Source organism: Labrus bergylta, chromosome 23, assembly GCF_963930695.1.
Source record: "Labrus bergylta chromosome 23, fLabBer1.1, whole genome shotgun sequence".
Lineage (NCBI taxonomy): Eukaryota > Metazoa > Chordata > Actinopteri > Labriformes > Labridae > Labrus > Labrus bergylta.
In genome coordinates this window covers 9,813,324-9,830,034 of record NC_089217.1, presented here as the reverse complement: position 1 = coordinate 9,830,034, position 16,711 = coordinate 9,813,324, and the positions used below count along the sequence as shown (strand labels likewise).

At 39.9% G+C, this 16,711-nt stretch overlaps 2 protein-coding genes across 6 annotated transcripts; one reads left to right on the top strand and one right to left on the bottom strand.

Annotated features, from left to right (window-relative positions):
* Window positions 1-666: 666 nt before the first annotated feature.
* On the bottom strand, window positions 667-13,982 carry trim24 (tripartite motif containing 24). Of its 5 annotated transcripts, XM_065951071.1 has the most exons (20): window positions 13,868-13,982; window positions 13,264-13,479; window positions 11,649-11,767; window positions 11,378-11,525; window positions 10,135-10,267; window positions 9,785-9,901; window positions 7,908-8,022; window positions 7,633-7,779; window positions 7,396-7,510; window positions 6,276-6,424; window positions 5,885-6,136; window positions 5,625-5,747; window positions 5,378-5,528; window positions 5,223-5,280; window positions 4,870-4,996; window positions 4,347-4,651; window positions 3,844-3,955; window positions 3,582-3,656; window positions 3,182-3,342; window positions 667-2,494 (listed from the first exon to the last, which is right to left on the bottom strand). In XM_065951071.1, coding segments are annotated over exons 1-20 (3,213 nt in total). In that variant the 5' UTR covers window positions 13,869-13,982; the 3' UTR covers window positions 667-1,905. The 5 variants fall into 5 exon arrangements, with proteins under 5 accessions (XP_065807143.1, XP_065807140.1, XP_065807144.1 ...); XM_065951068.1 differs by having other exon boundaries at window positions 13,264-13,970; XM_065951072.1 differs by having other exon boundaries at window positions 5,625-5,687; window positions 13,264-13,970.
* A 268-nt stretch (window positions 13,983-14,250) lies between these two features.
* Window positions 14,251-16,579, top strand: LOC109988143 (aldo-keto reductase family 1 member D1-like). Its single transcript, XM_065951075.1, has 9 exons — window positions 14,251-14,467; window positions 14,581-14,748; window positions 14,881-14,997; window positions 15,129-15,206; window positions 15,388-15,510; window positions 15,639-15,748; window positions 15,842-16,007; window positions 16,125-16,207; window positions 16,299-16,579. The coding sequence occupies exons 1-9, from the start codon at window positions 14,369-14,371 to the stop codon at window positions 16,339-16,341; spliced, it is 987 nt and encodes a 328-aa protein (XP_065807147.1). The 5' UTR covers window positions 14,251-14,368; the 3' UTR covers window positions 16,342-16,579.
* Window positions 16,580-16,711: the final 132 nt, after the last annotated feature.

Sequence of the window (16,711 nt, the reverse complement as noted above, 5' to 3'; positions counted from 1 at the left end):
GTGAGGGCGGGGTGGAGAGGGATGTGTTTGACTGTCAGGGCTGAATTGAAGATTTAAAAACACCCCTGATATTTGGATCTACTGTGTTAATAATGATGACGGAACACAGAAGATGTTTCCTTGGAAGAGGATAAAAAAAAAAAAAAAACATGACTTTTTGTTACCATTTTGGTGCACCCTGTGGACAAAGTGGTATGTGTATGTGTGTGATCTCTGCTGAGCCTATGCTGTACATGTGTAAACAGTATTTTTGACAAAAACCATCTCATCCTGCTGCGTTTTAACAGTCCAAAGTATCACTCATCAAAAATCTCCGCTTGGGAGTGTTTCTGTAGTGTGCTCTTTTGACACCTACACACTGGCAGCAGCTTCAGGCATTGAAAATAACAACAAAGAAGAAAAAAAAGGTCAATCTAGTCTGAAGGTCTTCTTTGCCTTTTTTTTTTTTTTTTAGCTCATAAAAACATCACTATTGATTTTAGTTTGTTTTATAACCAGCTACAAACTTCACACAGGAGCTTTAAGAGAAGATCAAATTCAGTGAATACAAATAAAAATATCCCTTTTATTAATCCTTCAACCCCTGTTGTGACGGAAAGCACAAAAAAAACAAAAAAACAACTCAAATAAGGACGGTTATAATGGGAGCAAGGCACAAGTCAGATGTACATGTTACCCTGTTTATTACAAATATTGTAAATACAGGTTTTTTTTTAAAAGCTCAACAGGTTTTGTAGAGTTCATGTACAATTCCTGTGTATCATCAATAAATAATAAAAACCATCATATCGACAAAATAATGCATATATACTGAAGGTGAAGTGACAACTGAAGAGAGTGAATGTTAATACAGGAGGGTTAGGAGGGGGTTAGCATTTTTAGATTAGCACAGTGTATAGTAGCAAGGGGCCAAAGGCTGGGGCACGCTTTCACCACCGAGCTAAATCTGTGCCTCTAGTTTACATTTTCAAACTGACTTGAAAACCCACTAACACACGACAAGAGGCCATATCTAGCGCTTACGTTAAGCAAGTCGTCACACTGCAGCGGGACAAGGGCATGATTCGGTAAACATACTGTTGTCTGAGGCTGATGATGAGAAAGTGATGATCATGTCTCGGGAGTCATCTCAGTCTGATAACAGTAACGTCAACAAAAGTCAGGAGAATTGTTCTCCAGATTAAAAGGCCCACACAGCTACTGTATGATAAAACGGGAGCGGGAATTGTGTGTGTGTGGGGGGGGGGGGGGGTTCTCAAACTTGAAATACTGAACTGAAATGTTTTTTCTCAGGCAACCAAGATATGTATAACTGACAGCTGTGGCCATTCATTCTGTACAGAAACTAAAAGGACTAATTAATCCCTATTTATTGCATAAGTAGCATAAAACAATATTCTTTAAAAAAAAAAAAAAAAAAAAAATCCCATCACATAAAACATAATTTGTGTATAATCCTCATGATCCTCAGAGTTGCAGTCTGGAAACACAAGACTGGAGGTTTTCATTTTCAGGACATCTTGCATGCATTGCTTCTCCAAAGTCTTTTTTTTTTTTTTTCCTTCCTGCAGCCAATATGCCATCAATTCTTGGCAGCGTGTGAAGAAGTGATAAAGCAAGATAAAAATTTGATCGCTTACGCACAATCTAATCAACAATGTCTTTTGTGTGCTCCACAGAAAATAACCTTTCTTATGTTACAGTTACATTGTAACGTCTGTCCGGAGAGAGCTTATTTCATAGTTCATAGTGCAGCTACAGCTTGACCACTACTCATAAGTCTATTGCAAATATAACATTACAAATGTGTCTAGTTGCAGCAAATGTAAGACCCCACTGGGGCCGCTTCTGTGGAAGACTTCAATCATCCATCTTTTTCTACAGTTTCTAACTGTTAAAGTTGATCTATCCCTCGATCTCTTTGGCTGTCTCTGGAGGAGCCGGCTCCTCCTCCTGGCTTTCAGGTGGATCTGCAGGCGTGTCTGCAGGGAGCTGCAGGGTCTCCTCTTTTGGAGAGCGTGGAGCTTCTCCATCTTTTGTTCCACTTTCCACAGCTGGAGATCTTGTCACCTCTTCTTCAGGACTTTTCTCATCCTGCTCCAACTCTTCCGCAGGAGGCACAACCACCTCCGTAGCTTCTACCTCTTTATCCATCTCTTCTTCAACCTTACCCGTTTCCACCTCTTCCGTTTCTGTCTCTGGCTTTTCTTTCTCCCCCGCAGCACTTGCTTCTTCCAGGGGAGGCAAGTCTTCCTCCACAGGGGGGATTCCTTCCCCTGCAGGACTTTGTGGTTTATCGTCTTCAATGGGAGCCATACCTTGATCCATCATCTCTTCGTCTTCTTCATCGATCTCGTCCTCCAAAGGAGGGATCATCTGTTCCTCCCTCCCTCCTGGGAAGAGCCTGTCTGGGTAGATTTGTTTCAACTGCTCCTCAAAGTAGTCTTCCAGGTACAAGCCTGCACTCCCCACTTCTGACGTCGCCTGTACAGTCAGTACACAAAAAGAAAAGGAATCTCTAGTTAAACTCACAATTACATTCAAGAGAGCAGCTGTGAAGTATTTTCAAATAAGCAGAATCAATGTGTTTTATAAATAAAGAAATTTACTGAGAAATAGAGATGGGACACTTTTAGCCATATCAGGTCAGATATTTTATTATTGATGTTATTTAAGTATCAGATTTTGAACTGACGGCCCTGATCAAGAAAGATGGCTGGGCGTTTTAAACATTCTCAGCTCGCACAGTCTCGCTCTAGAGACATTCAGACTGAACTGTAAGGAGTGTCCACAAATCGTCTCCATGACGACGTTCAGACCAGATGGAAACAGCTGCTTCTTCATGATAAAAAGTACAATTCTAACACTTCAGTTTAAAACGTTTCATTTGAAAATCCTCACAGTTGTTGCTGCTTCCTGTTTGTATGTGAAGCAAAAACAATGCAATGCCGGGTTACATACAGCTTTGTGAAGCCTTACACATACTACCAACAACAACAACAACAACAACAACAACACTGTTAGTCATGATGATTAAAATATCAGTCTCAATATCCATATTGGTACATATGAATCAGATTGGAACTGAAAAAAGTGGATCAGTGCATCTCTATTGAGAAACACATGTTGGTACGTGTCTGAGACGTGATTAAAAATGAAAGAACAAAGAAAAACGTTCACCTTGTAGTACTTGGCACAGTTGATAAATATGAGCCGGATGTCTGCGACAAACCCCTCTGGACTGCTGTAACCATCACCTTCGTTTGACTTTGAGTCCAGCTTCTTCTTCACTATCGACAAGTCCATCGGGGTCTTGATCAGCTCTTTGTACCTTTTTGTCTCCTACATTAGAAAACAATGATCTCAAAATAACGTCACCCTGACACAACTTTCATACTGAAATGTATCTCAACATGGTCAAACATTTTATCTCTTTTATTTCACTACATCACATTTCACTCGTCTACAAAGTAACTAAGACATTTGCAAAACATTTGAGAACTTTTTGTACCACTTAAAAAAAGAGTTTGTCCTCAGATGACAAAGTTATTTTGTTTTGACACAATACTCAAAACACTTACCGATGGAGAAGCCGGCTGCTGGAAATCAGTGCTGATGTCATTGCAGAACAGACGCAGCAGCAGCCTCTCACACCGCTGCACATTACAATAAAAGAGGAAACATTCAACACATCATGTTGTCAGAGAAACGTGGCCCCCACCCCCGAAAGACATGCTTATTGTTGGATTGAGGACAATGATTGACTAATAGGTAAGAATGAGGATTAGAGCAGCGCCAACAGTATCACACAGGTGACTCTCAATAACAGCTGAGTGTGCGTACCCTTCTCTCAATGGATGGAAATCCTTCACACACAGGGTCGTCCTTTTTGTCGCAGTCGTACTGCATCTCAGGAGAGACGAGGTCTCTGCAGAACGAACAGAACCACTCGCCACTGAAGAGAGACAACAGGGAAATGTAGAGCTATTAAAAGAGACGCAGACCGAATCTGTCCTGTGTGGTCAAAAATCCCCGTCATAAGTTTTCACACATGTGGACTGACACATTTACAACCTGGTGCAGTACTGTTTCAGTTTGACCATCTAGAGTACAAGAACTGTTCAAATGGTTCATCAATATGTCAACCATAATTAAAACACTGCTAAAGACGATGCATAATGAGGATTGACTCTCAGGCTGTAAGTGAGAGCTGTAATAAAGTTATTTCACAGTAAAATGTAGACAGTCTTCAGAGCAGCAATGTTAGCTACAAATTTATTCATGATAACAACAATTTAAACAGTTCGAAATGCAACCATAGACTAGAGAGACAATCTGTCTCTCACCTGGGGGATTCATTCAGAGTGGGAATGTGGCAGGCCAGGTGGAAAACTTTGGGACATTTGTCACAGCAGAGCAGCTCCCCTCCATTCTGACAGACGGCACACCAGTCCTCATTAGGGTCTTCCTCTTGCGCCGCTCTCTTCTCAGACTCGGGCTGCGCTGCAGGCAGGGGGTGATGCTGGTCGTTCCCCGATTTGGACTCTGACCCGGGGGCGGTGACCGTGGCAGGAGCCTTCAGCTGCTGCCGAGGCTTCGACTGAGCCCCGGTGCTGCTGTCGGCCAGGCTGGACTTGACGCTGGACTGCACCTGTAGCCCGAGAAAATGTGTGATACATGCAGTTAGATACACTGACTCACAAGGTCAGAGGGGACATGGACATGGACATGGATTTTACTTTATAACCAATATAAAAGATATTTAATTGACGATACTAAAATAAACTTATTACAAAGCGGTATCCTTCTGGATGTAGCAATGTATCAGCATCAATATTTGACACAAAGATGTTCAAGTAATTCCCTCACAAAATGAACTTCATCCTCGTCCTCTGGTTCGTCCTTGATGACGATGACGGGCCCGGGGGACGTCCGTCTTCGTCGCTTGGCTGATGGTGCAGACGGGGTCTCAAGCGTCGGCTTCCAGGAAGACGTCCTTCAAAAGAAGAGATTGGAAGAGAAAGAGATCAAAAATTATGACAATTAAATACTTTTTTTTTTTTTGTTATAAGACAGGCTAGTCATGGTTAAAGGATTTGGGTTTGGAAGATCAGAGAGTGCATGTTGTTGTAGGATATTTTGTATCCTGTATTCTTCTGTGTTGTATTGCTGCGTTTGCTTTGTACTATATCTCGTGGACAGCTTTAAGGAGCTTTTCTTACCCTGTGCTTCTGTCTGAGGAAGTTGGCTTGGCCATCGGGGAGTTCTGCCTCGCTTGAACTTAATAGAAGAAGAAAAAGAAAAGCTTTATTTACAATTCATGTTCACATGGGATGGTGTATATTTGAGTATGTTGCTACATAGCGGTGTTAAAGACCTGTGATGTGATTAGGTATGCTTGGTTTGTCTGTAGAGGCTGAAGTCAGAGTAGAAGCGAAGTTGGGTTTGGGAACAGAGATGGTGATGGAGGGGACCGATCCTCCTGCCACCTCACTCCTCTTGAAGTAGGCAGACTCCACCGGGCCCCGCTGAAGAAACACAAAAACAGTTTTTAATGATCCTAAAAGTCAATCAAAAGCATTCTCAGTAATGTCAACTCATTTTTAATCTCCTATCCTACCAACCTGATGTAGCTGTGTCTGTGTAGCTGTTCCAGTTGACATAGGCTGTGGGTAGCGGGACGTACCCTGCAACATATCCACGAGTTTAGGAGGGTAGCTGGAGTTATGGACCAGTTCTCTAAGAGACTACATAAAGAAAAAAATCTGGATGAAAGAGCATCTCATGTTGTCTTGACTCTTCAAGATTGTCCTTTAAAACAAGTTTTGATGTATAGGAGGCCTCAAGCTAATACATTCTGATCACTGTTCTTGTATTCACTAACCTGAGCCTGAGCAGGTGTGTATCTCGTGTTGTGAATCATGGATGATGTTGGGCTTCTGGGGTTGGGGTTGGAATTTCCATATCTGCGTCCCGGCTGCATCAAGTTGGGCGGCCCTTGGGAGGGAGAGGAACCACCGTGGATGGGTCTGGTTGGGGGTGGAGGGCCTGGGGGTCCTGGTAGCTGGCTGTTCTGATACCAGGACCAGTGGTTAGGAGCGGGCTGCCTGTGGGGATGCTGGGAAAGCTTGTCAACCTTGAACAGAAGAACAGCCAATCGATGAAATACATGTCAAAGCAGAGTATGGATTTGTATTGATCAGAGAGCAAAAAGGAAGATTTCACAAATCAATGTGTCAGGTGACTTAAAAACTATTAACTGGTGAAAATCCCACCTGCAGCTGGAGCTGAGCCAGCGTGCCCTGTCGCTGCTGAGCTGTTGTGAGACCTCCTGTGAGACCTCCTGTGGGGGCTTCTGGTCTTATCCCTGCCTGATGGTTGGTGATGGGCGGCCGACCGGGTCCCCTTTCTACTAGCAGAGAACCTGGAGAAAAGAAAGACATTTAAAATACCACTTGCTATTTGTACTGTTAAACTAAAGAAGACATTAGGTATGGTAAAGAAGAAATGTCACCAAATCTTTGAAACACTTTCTCCAAAACAAAAAGCTGTTTCAGCAAGTTATGTGCAAACAACCGTTGTCTTGTACTTAATGAAAAAACATGTTGTGTATTCTGTCTTAAGAAACAAAGCTAATTCATAATCATGGGCCAGCAAAGATGAATACATATTCTAACAGTTGCATTAAGAATTCCTACAGGTTTTTTGTCAATGTCTCGTCTTTATATTCATTTGAGACTACTGCCAAGAAGCACTATGCACACGCTCAATCAAATTGAAGATAATGAAGGAGAGAAGATTTTGTAAAAAAAAAAAAAAGGACTCGATACTGAATAAAATGTTATTCAGGCCAGATTAGATAAATAAAATAACAGGCAGAGACCGGGACGCAAATCCAATCAATTCTGTTTACTAGTTTTAAGAGTACACTGACAAAGAAAAGATTTACAAAAAAAAAAAAAAGATTCCATGGTTACGTTTCTGTGCCAAACTGTTCCCACCCACTACTGGGAGACATGCAGAGGTGTTTTTACTCTTTGCCTTTTGCAAATAGTAACACTGCACACTGACATAGAAAACATAAAATAATGATTAAATTCAGTTCCCATATTTACATCTCATGATTAAACTACTTTCCACCCATTACTGGGAATAATGCTCAGGTGTTTTTTTTAAACTGCTGATAAAATGATCATCATCTAACTATCATTGTCTATTTCACATTTTGCTGTTTTTCCTTGCTCAGACCAAATCCAGTAAGGTCAGTAAAAAATACTGTAATAATAATTTAGTATATCTAAAGCTTCTAAAGTAAGAATCGGTGGCAGGGATCAAATATCAGGCAAGTGTGAATACTTTGTGTGTCGTGTAATTGTATGGTGCTGCCAGTCTTACCCAGGTCTACATTAGTGGCCCAGAAACCAGAGCGACACTGGAATCGAACAGTACTCTGAGGGACGATTGAGGGATTGCAGCTTGCTCTCATCAGATAATGGATCTGAAAAAGGATCTAAGACAAAACAAAAACATGTTAGAGGGAGACAATAAGGTTGTAAAAGCAACATAAGTTATATGCAAAAACAAACAAACAGGGTACACAGGTTACATGTGTTTGCTGATAAAGTCACTCACCAGTCTCTTGCAGTATAGGAGGGCTGTTCCACTGTGGCTGGCTGTAGCCCATTTAGTAAAGTTGATGACGTGGTCTAGGTGTCGGCTCAGAGAGCTCACATCCTCTTGCTGCTTTTTTAAACCCAACTCGTGGTCCTTGGTCAGAGCCTTGGAGAAAAAACACGAGTTAACTTTAAAGAAAGAAACTTAAATGTCACATTTTAATGCCATTGATGTTTGAAATGCCATAAAAATAAAAAAAATAAAAAAAATAAACTTTTGCAGAGTGATCTAACCTCAAGCTGATTAACGAGGATCTTTCCTTTCCTGTTGATCTCCATAATCAGGTTACAGATGGACTTCTTGATTTCATTGGTGACAGACTTGCGGTTTTCTTCTACTTGCTGGAGTCTGTGAGAATCAATAAAATAAATGTAATGAGTCGAAATCTCATGAATGTGACACACCATTGCTCTGCACTCGCACGCTCCAGCGCCTTGACTTTCCAGAATTACATACACAGCCACGCCATTACATACTATTTTCAGATTAAAAACAGCACTTCACCAACACTTGCTGCACTTCTACCGACACATAATATGAGACGAGTGCGCCTCACTAGGTCAATCTCACAGGCACTCATCCCAGTCCCTGCATACAAAAACAACTACGGTCGGAAGTCCTTCTTTTATACATACACCAAAATTTGGAATGACATTCCCCATCACATTAGAACTTTACCATCAACTAATATTTCAAAAATACATACAAACGACACCTTCTCCACACTTACACCTGCACTCATCAATTGTTCATGTATTGTTTGCAGTATCTGTAGTGTTTGTTTCTATTTGCCTAGCCCATGCTAATGTCCTGTAAACGTGTTTGTCTTGGTGTGTCATGACTAGGGGTGCAACGGTACACAAAAATTTCGGTTCAGTACGGTTCCAAGTTTTGAAGCTTCGGTTCGGTACAGTAAAGGGAACTGATGCAACACTTTTTTTTTTCTTCATTCGGAACATTTAGAATTTCCCTTTTACACATTGGGCTAAGTGCAGCATCGACAGTTCAGACTTGTACACCTGCTCAGGTTACTTTTTAATAACATTTTAAATTAAACATTGTAAAAAAATAAAAAAAATAAACTTATGCTGCATCCTTCAACCAAAAGAGTCTCCAATAAATAAAAGATATGAATGAAATAAAGTATTTTAGAATGAAATTAATTAATATAGCCTATATGTAAAAATATTTCTTTTAAATTACACTGACACCTTTTAGTTTATAAAGGCAACAGTTTTTTGAATGCCCTTTGAGCACATAAATAAAATAAACCTAATCACATCTGGGACTGTATAGTTTCATCACAGAACTATTAATATTTCCCTCTGTCGATATAAGAACTTTAATGGCATTTGTTATTGCTTTGGCCCGTTCAGAATTACTAGCAAAAGGTTTTCTGTTAGGGAGGGAGGGTGTTCATTCTATCATGCTGCAGGTTATGCTCCCACACAGAAGTGCCTCCCCCTCCCCTTTCACGCAGCAGCGCTGTTGGAGCGGGATCATCGCTGAAAATGAAAACGAAACTTCAGTGTCAGTCCGTGAAAAGAACTCCATCCCGGATATATGCAACTGTCCAAACCAACAGGGCTCGAGCAACTAGTAATCTGCACAGTTTATGTTTGAACTTTTTTACAATTTACTAACTAAAGGTTGCGTCCCATACCAGCGGTCGCAGCCTTCCTTCACACTGAGGTGTGCTTCCGCTTTGCGATCCATGTGGGAACACAGACTAAAGCACTTCTGTTCCACGCGTACGGAACCGAAGGCCCTGTACCAAAACGGTCCGGTCCGAGTACATGTACCTTTACACCCCTAGTCATGACTGTGGTTTATGTTTCATGTTCTGCAGAACAGGAACCGGCTGGAAACCAGTTTGTAAACTGAGTCAGGCCCGTTAAACTGTAACTTAATGTTACTTTTAAACTTTCCTGTACAATAACTGAAATGAAATGAAATGAAAGGATTGTTTTTATTGCAATCAAGTTTGTCTGGAAAATGTAAACAGCAATTATCAGTATCAACCACTTTTTCAGTCAGCTAAAATCAAATTGCAATCTAATATAGTTGTTTCAGCACAGAAGCTTTGTTCAGCTGTAGAGGATAAACTTACCCATTGCCAATACAGTTGGACACTTCCTCGATAGCCTTTTTCTTCTCTTGTAACTGCTGCGTCATGTTCTCCAAGTACTGCTTATGGTTTCTGTATGCATCCTCCAAAAACTGGTAACTGCATAAAAAAAGTAGATAAGTAAATAGTTTGGACATTTACACACAGGACAGGAGTTAATCAAACATATAGCGTTCAGATAGAGAGCTAGACAAGCTTGCTTAATAGAGCTGTAACAAGCTGCATCACCATTGGCTGTTGTTTAGGACCATGCACTTAATGCAAATATTTAAGGTGATGCAGACAACAATGCATTTTTTTATATTGTAGGAGAAAAAAAAAGTAGAGCCTACTTGTGATCCTTGTGCTTGAGCAGCTGACAGTCTCGACAGGTGAGTCGGTCACATGTCTCACAAAACAACTTGAGTGCCTCCTGCTTGTGGATGTCACAAAATACAGGCTTCTGTGCCGAAATACCAACTGCTTCTGGGATACAGACAGAAAGGGGATTGAAGAGCATAGAGAAACATTATCAGATTATGTCACTTTAATGCATTATTAAAATATCTAAACCACTGTTATCAAAGGCACGTGTCGAGCCATAACAGCATGTCTACACCACTGAGTTTTTTCAGGGAGAAAACTGTTAATTTAATCTGTGAATGTCTTTTCTAAACAGCTGCCAAAAGTGGTACTGCTCCTCTCTACAATGTTGAACAACCTGACTGCTAACTGTGCCTTATGTATTCTTAAAACAAATGACTTCTCTGTGATCTCACTGGGTCAAAACATATACTTTAAATACTACTTGAAGAAGCCTGAGTGATGTCATCCATCCGTTACTGCGGGGGGCTTTGGAGTCCCCATTGATGGCTGCCACCATGCTGGGTAATGCTGTCTCACCTGAACTTTCAGTCAACCTAACACCAGGCTAAGAGCTGGAGCTGGGGCGGGTTTTAAGCCTGTTGAAAAACAGTTACATCACTCCTGCCTGTCACACAGGTCAGCATCACGCCTTATTGTGAATAATGCTTATCCTTCATAAAATCAAACTGGATGAGTTATCAAAAATCCACCCACTTTACAGTGTGTGCTGATCAAGAAGTGAGCTAATCAGACCAATTTCATTTTTTTTTTTTTTTTTTTTAACCAGGTTGTTAAGATGTTCATTTCTGCTGTAAAAACAGGCTCTCTCAAATGGGGTGTGTTTGTGACTACTGGTGCTTCTGCAGCAAGCCTCAAGGAGACTTTCAACAAACTACAGGATTTTGCTCTTCCACATCGGCTTCATTTTTAAAACCCAGAGGTTTCCCCTTGGGTGAAAGGCTTAACAGCAATGCACAATATAGCCTAAAGTGTAGTACAGGTCACTTTAAGAGTTTTCTATTTCAATATGTAAACAGTCTGTGGCTTTTGATGCATTCTGGTGGATGGCAGACATAATCTTGCAATCTATATCAACTTTGCCTATGCCTGAATCCATGCAAATGCAGTATATTCATAATCACAATAGAGCATACAAGAATGACATGGTATTGTGAAGTTCTAATTGCATGAAGTTGTTGGTTTTCTTGCCATGTATATATGACACACTACCTGGAGACATCTCCTCCTTCTGGCGTATAGTGTGATCCCTTGTGAACTTGACCCTTTGGTGCGCCTCGATACACGTCACACACAGAAACTCCACACACTCGACGCAGAAGCCAGTAGCCTCCGTATTGTCATCGCAGCTCATACAGACCTGTTAAAGACAAAACAAATATAAATGACCTGAAGACTAGGAAGAGAAGAGTAAAAAAAAAAAAAAAAAAAAAAAAAAAAAAAAAAATCTGCTGAGGGACGGACATAAAGCGTGATGACCAACCTGGCTGGCTTTCTCCACCGTACTGCTCGGCACCTCAGCGGAGTCCTTAACAAAGAAATTATCCAATACATCCATCTCCCAGCATTCTTGTCTGCATACTGGACATCGAATGGCGCCCACTGGAGCAAGACACCAGATCAACAATGGGATATTTCAGATCGCTTGCATGTAGTTGCAAACTTTTACAATACACAACCATTTGTAACATGATGTTGGTTGAAGGACTTGAGCCAAAATAAAACACTATAATAGAGGCAGAGATCGTCAATAAGTATCCCTGATGATCTGAGACAGAAATATTAGCTAAGTATCACCATAAGAGGTTTGTTTATCTGGACTTCAATGCCAACGTGCGTAGTGATGGTCATTATAAATACATAATTATTGTGATTCATTTAGTGTGAACAATCTGACAAACAAAATAATACAATATTATATCAGCATTATCATATTGAGTCAACAGCAATCTGTCATTTTACACAGCTCATAAAGTATACCTTCACATGTTGGCTACGTAGTCCAAAAAGTGCCATGACAGAAACTAAGTATCAGTTAAGTAATGACGTAAACACCAGTATTCTGCCCTACCAAGGCAAAAGGCAGTGACTTCAATTTTTTCAAAAATGAGTTTTTGTCATTTTTGGAACATTACAGATGTGCTTTATCATGTGGACAGATATCTTGAGTCAATTGTGTTGTTGTTCTTTTGAGAAAATCGTAGGTTGTATTTGCCTTAACTTCCAAAAGCCCTCGAGAAACCAAGGCAGAGTCCAGTAACTTCACTCATCAGGGTCTTTGTCTTTGAACTGCTGCGGATCAAAGTGAAGTTACTGTTTTACTGCAGTGGAGTTAAGGTGTTATTATGCCTTTGTTTTAAAATCTGTCATCAAGCACTTAATTGTGCCATGATCACTAGATTTCATGTATATGTTATCATTATTTATCACATACTGATTTAATATAGTGATCGGCAACCAAGGGAGCTAACAAATGGAAGTTAATGCCTTTTGCCTTGGCATGACCTCTTATTATTGTACAGGCAATGCAACGGCAGAGTATGTCAATACTGTCCACTTACAACTCTGTTTTTGCACATTTACAGCTAATCTTCCATATTTAATTTACAACCACTTACAACTCTGTTTTGGCACATTTACATTCAATCTTCCATATTTAATCTTCCTATTTAAGACTAGTAAAGCTTAGTTAAATCCTGGTTGTATATATTCACATTCTGAGTTTTTTCTATTTTTAGTACTTTGTATTAAATACCATATTATATTTAGATTTGCTCATATTGTGTGTGTTTTTTTTTTTAACTCATATTGTGTGTTTGGATAACCTGCTGCTGTAACGCCACAATTTCCCAGTTTGGGATCAATAAAGTTAATCTATTCTATACCTTAACTTCCAAATAAGGGTGAAAGGTCATGTTTAAGCTCAATGTACATTAATAACCTGATTAAAAATGTCCAATAGTCTGCCCGGACAACAAAAACACTTTTACAGTCACATTTTTTTTCTCAGCACTCTGATGACTTAAACTCTTTTGCCTTTGCTCGGGCAGAATAATAAACAAAAAAAACCCTGAACTCGTAACAGATCACATCCTCACATGGTTTGTTGTCTCCTTGTCCTTGGGGGTCCCGTCTCGGCTCGGCACTCTTGAAGGGAGCAGGGAGACACCTCTTGCAGAAAGAGTGAAGGCACGGCAGGAGTTTGGGCTCTCGGTTGTGAAAGCTCAACTTGCAGACAGGACAAGTGTCCATCAGCCCGAATGTACCTTTCAGCCTTTCTTCCTCGGCAGGTAAACTTTCTGCCTCGTTCTCCACTATAATGACAATGTCGTCGTTGTCAACATTTTCGCCACTTTCATCCATTTTTTTGTTTATTTTTTCTCCTCGATGTTTCCAAATCAATCAATCAATCAAAATGATCAAATGTGGCGTTACGAATCGAAACAAAAGGATAACCTACACTTAAACTTGACTTGACAAGACATTAAGGAAGCATCAAAAAGGACATTACTCGTTATAACTTTAAAAACATTCCTGTAAACACTAAAAAAAAATAAATGTGATTCTTCCGTTTTTTGTAGCTAAATTAGCAACTTAGCTTTCTCATATTTTTAGATATGCTTAGGAACAAAAAAAAAAAACTCATGTTCCCAGGGTTCCTTTCCTCCTTTAAAAATGTGAGAGTGAACGGCAGATACTTACTAATAAATTAAAAAATTACGCTACACGTATAGTATTTTAAATCTTGCACGTCCACTGGAGAGGCGACCATCCGTTAGCTAGCTCAAAACACATACCGTAAATTACCCAGAATGCACTGCCGGTGTTTTAAAGCTACAGCGCCCGTCAAAGGCCAAACTACGTCTATTGTTAAAACGGGCAATTTAAAATGACACATGTCAAGTTTTAAATGTAAGTAGGGGGACTCAGAGTTTGAATGCTTACAGCTGGATATGTCCATCAATGTTTGAATTTATTAGATTATTGTTTTTTTTAACTCTCTTTAAATGTTATTTGCCAGCCATTGTGGGAGGCTTCTCTTTCTCAAAGGGAGGAGTCAAGCACACATAAGTTTACATGAGACAGAGAAAAAAGTTATTAAGGGAGTCGACTTGGATTGGATAAGATATTTATATAATCTGTTGCTTTGAAAACGGACAGAAGAGAAAGTTGGATTGAGAGAAAGTTCGGAGTCACACTTGCATGGACATGGACTTAACAGCAGAACATCACTCCATACCTCTGAGTGATGGAAACAGCATACCTTTGATAGGACTGGGAACTTATGGTGACCCCCGCACGGTAAGACATATTATTTACTTTCATATAGGACAAATACATAAATAATTTACCTGCATGTCAAATATTAATAATAATAAATTGCATGAAACATGAGTATGTTCTTCCCCCTATAGACTCCCAAAAGGACTGCATATGAATCAGTCAAAGCGGCTATTGAAGCAGGGTACAGACACCTTGATGGAGCTTTGGTTTATTTCAATGAACACGAAGTGGGAGAAGCGATAAGGGACAAAATTGCAGATGGAAGTTTGAAGAGAGAGGACATCTTCTACTGCGGAAAGGTTTGCTACATATCTCAGTGTGTATAAGTGTGTGAAAGGTGAAGTTGACCTTCTTCTCACTGCAAAATTAAGTCAGTGCTACTTTTTTTTTTTTTGGGCTACAAAACTAACACTTTTTGCACTGATATGCAGTTGTGGAACACATTCCATCCTCCAGAATTGGTACGGCCTGCTCTGGAGAAAACTTTGAAGGCGTTACAGCTGGATTATGTTGACCTCTATATTATTGAAATGCCCACAGCCTTCAAGGTATTTATGTTTTTAATGTCACATCAACAACATACCTGTTGTGATTGTAATAATTATGTATTTAATTGGATCACTTTTCATAGCTGTGTATTACTATCAAACTAATCCCTGAATATTTGTATTTTCTAAAGCCAGGAGATACATTTTACCCCAGAGATGAGAATGGGAAGTGCATTTACCACGAGACAGATCTCTGTGCTACTTGGGAGGTGAGACACTTTAATCATTCGATGTGACAGGCTTGCAGAGAGAAGAACCCTTGTTAGGCATAATGCTGAAGGGTTGGGGGGGGGGGGGGGGGGGGGAGGGGCTTATAAAACGAACTGACAGCTTGTTCAAAGTTCAAAGTCTAACTTGTTTTCTGACCATGACACCATTTGCAATGAGCAGGCTATGGAGGCTTGCAAAGACGCTGGGCTTGTAAAATCGATTGGTGTGTCCAACTTCAACAAAAGACAGCTGGAGTTGATCTTGAACAAACCTGGGCTGAAACACAAACCTGTGTCAAACCAGGTACATAAGTGAATAATGTATCTTTACATTATTATGCATTATAGGCTAAATAGTAACTTATACAACACCAGGAAGTTTTACCAATACCACTTCAACTATTTGTTTTCTCTTTGTAAAAAAAAAAAAAGGTTGAATGCCACCCATATTACACTCAGCCAAAGCTTCATGAGTACTGCAAGCAGAAGGACATTGTCATTGTGGGATACAGCCCATTGGGGACATCCAGAGATGCATCCTGGTATGAAAGAACTTTTTTTTTTTTTTTGTAACTCTCCACTATAAAACATGAACCTTGCCGTGTCATAGTTATACTTTTTTCTCATTTTTACAGGGTGAACCTAAAATGCCCCCCACTGTTGGAGGATGAGCTACTGGTTTCAATTGCTAAAAAATACAACAAGTCCACAGCGCAAGTGGCCTTGAGGTTCAACATGCAGAGAGGAGTGGTGGTCATCCCAAAAAGCTTTAACCCTGTTCGCATTAAGGAGAACTTTCAGGTGAGTTCATTTAGATTAAGTAATACATGCTCTGTACATCCTGCAAATGAGTAATCAAAGAAAAAGAGTTTACACAGCGTGAGATATGTTAACACTGATTTCTTTTCTAAACTGCAGATATTCGACTTCTCTCTCTCCGAGGCTGAGATGAAGGCAATTGAGGGACTGAACAAGAATATTCGATTTGTGGAGCTTCTCATGTAAGTACAGTGCATATAGTGCGATTTATATTCGGTTCCTCTGAAATAAACCACTTAAATAATTTATTTTTTTCCATTTCTGACTCAACAGGTGGTCTGATCATCCAGAGTACCCGTTTCATGACGACTACTAGACTCTACAGAAAACTATCGTCAGAGCACTTATGTTACCTGTTGATTTAGATGTTGATTAAATTATGTTTTGGATAAAACCGAAAATAATTTGATGCCGCTTTTATTTTATAAGTCAAAGCCCAAAGTTGTATTCCTTGTACGCCTAACATACCCTGAAAATAAAGCTAATGCCAGTTCAGATTGTATATTGTTTTCTCCCTTTGTAAATTATAATAAAAATAATAATAATAACAAAGAGTACGGTTTGGACCTTCTCTTTTTGTAAAGTGTCTTGAGATAATATTTGGTATGAATTGGCGATATACAAATAAAGATTGATTTAGTTAAATGATCTCTTTTTTGTTTCGACAATTGGAAACACTTAAATAA

Coding starts and splice junctions, on each gene's coding strand:
- trim24 (XM_065951068.1), bottom strand. CDS start 13,528: ATGGATGAAAGTGGCGAAAATGTTGACAACGACGACATTGTCATTATA. Junction 11,768..13,263: donor ACAAGGAGACAACAAACCAT/GTGAGGATGTGA, acceptor GTCTTGCTCCAG/TGGGCGCCATTCGATGTCCA. Junction 6,425..7,395: donor GGCCACTAATGTAGACCTGG/GTAAGACTGGCA, acceptor TCTTTTCTCCAG/GTTCTCTGCTAGTAGAAAGG.
- LOC109988143 (XM_065951075.1), top strand. CDS start 14,369: ATGGACATGGACTTAACAGCAGAACATCACTCCATACCTCTGAGTGAT. Junction 15,511..15,638: donor ACAAACCTGTGTCAAACCAG/GTACATAAGTGA, acceptor AAAAAAAAAAAG/GTTGAATGCCACCCATATTA. Junction 16,208..16,298: donor CGATTTGTGGAGCTTCTCAT/GTAAGTACAGTG, acceptor CTGACTCAACAG/GTGGTCTGATCATCCAGAGT.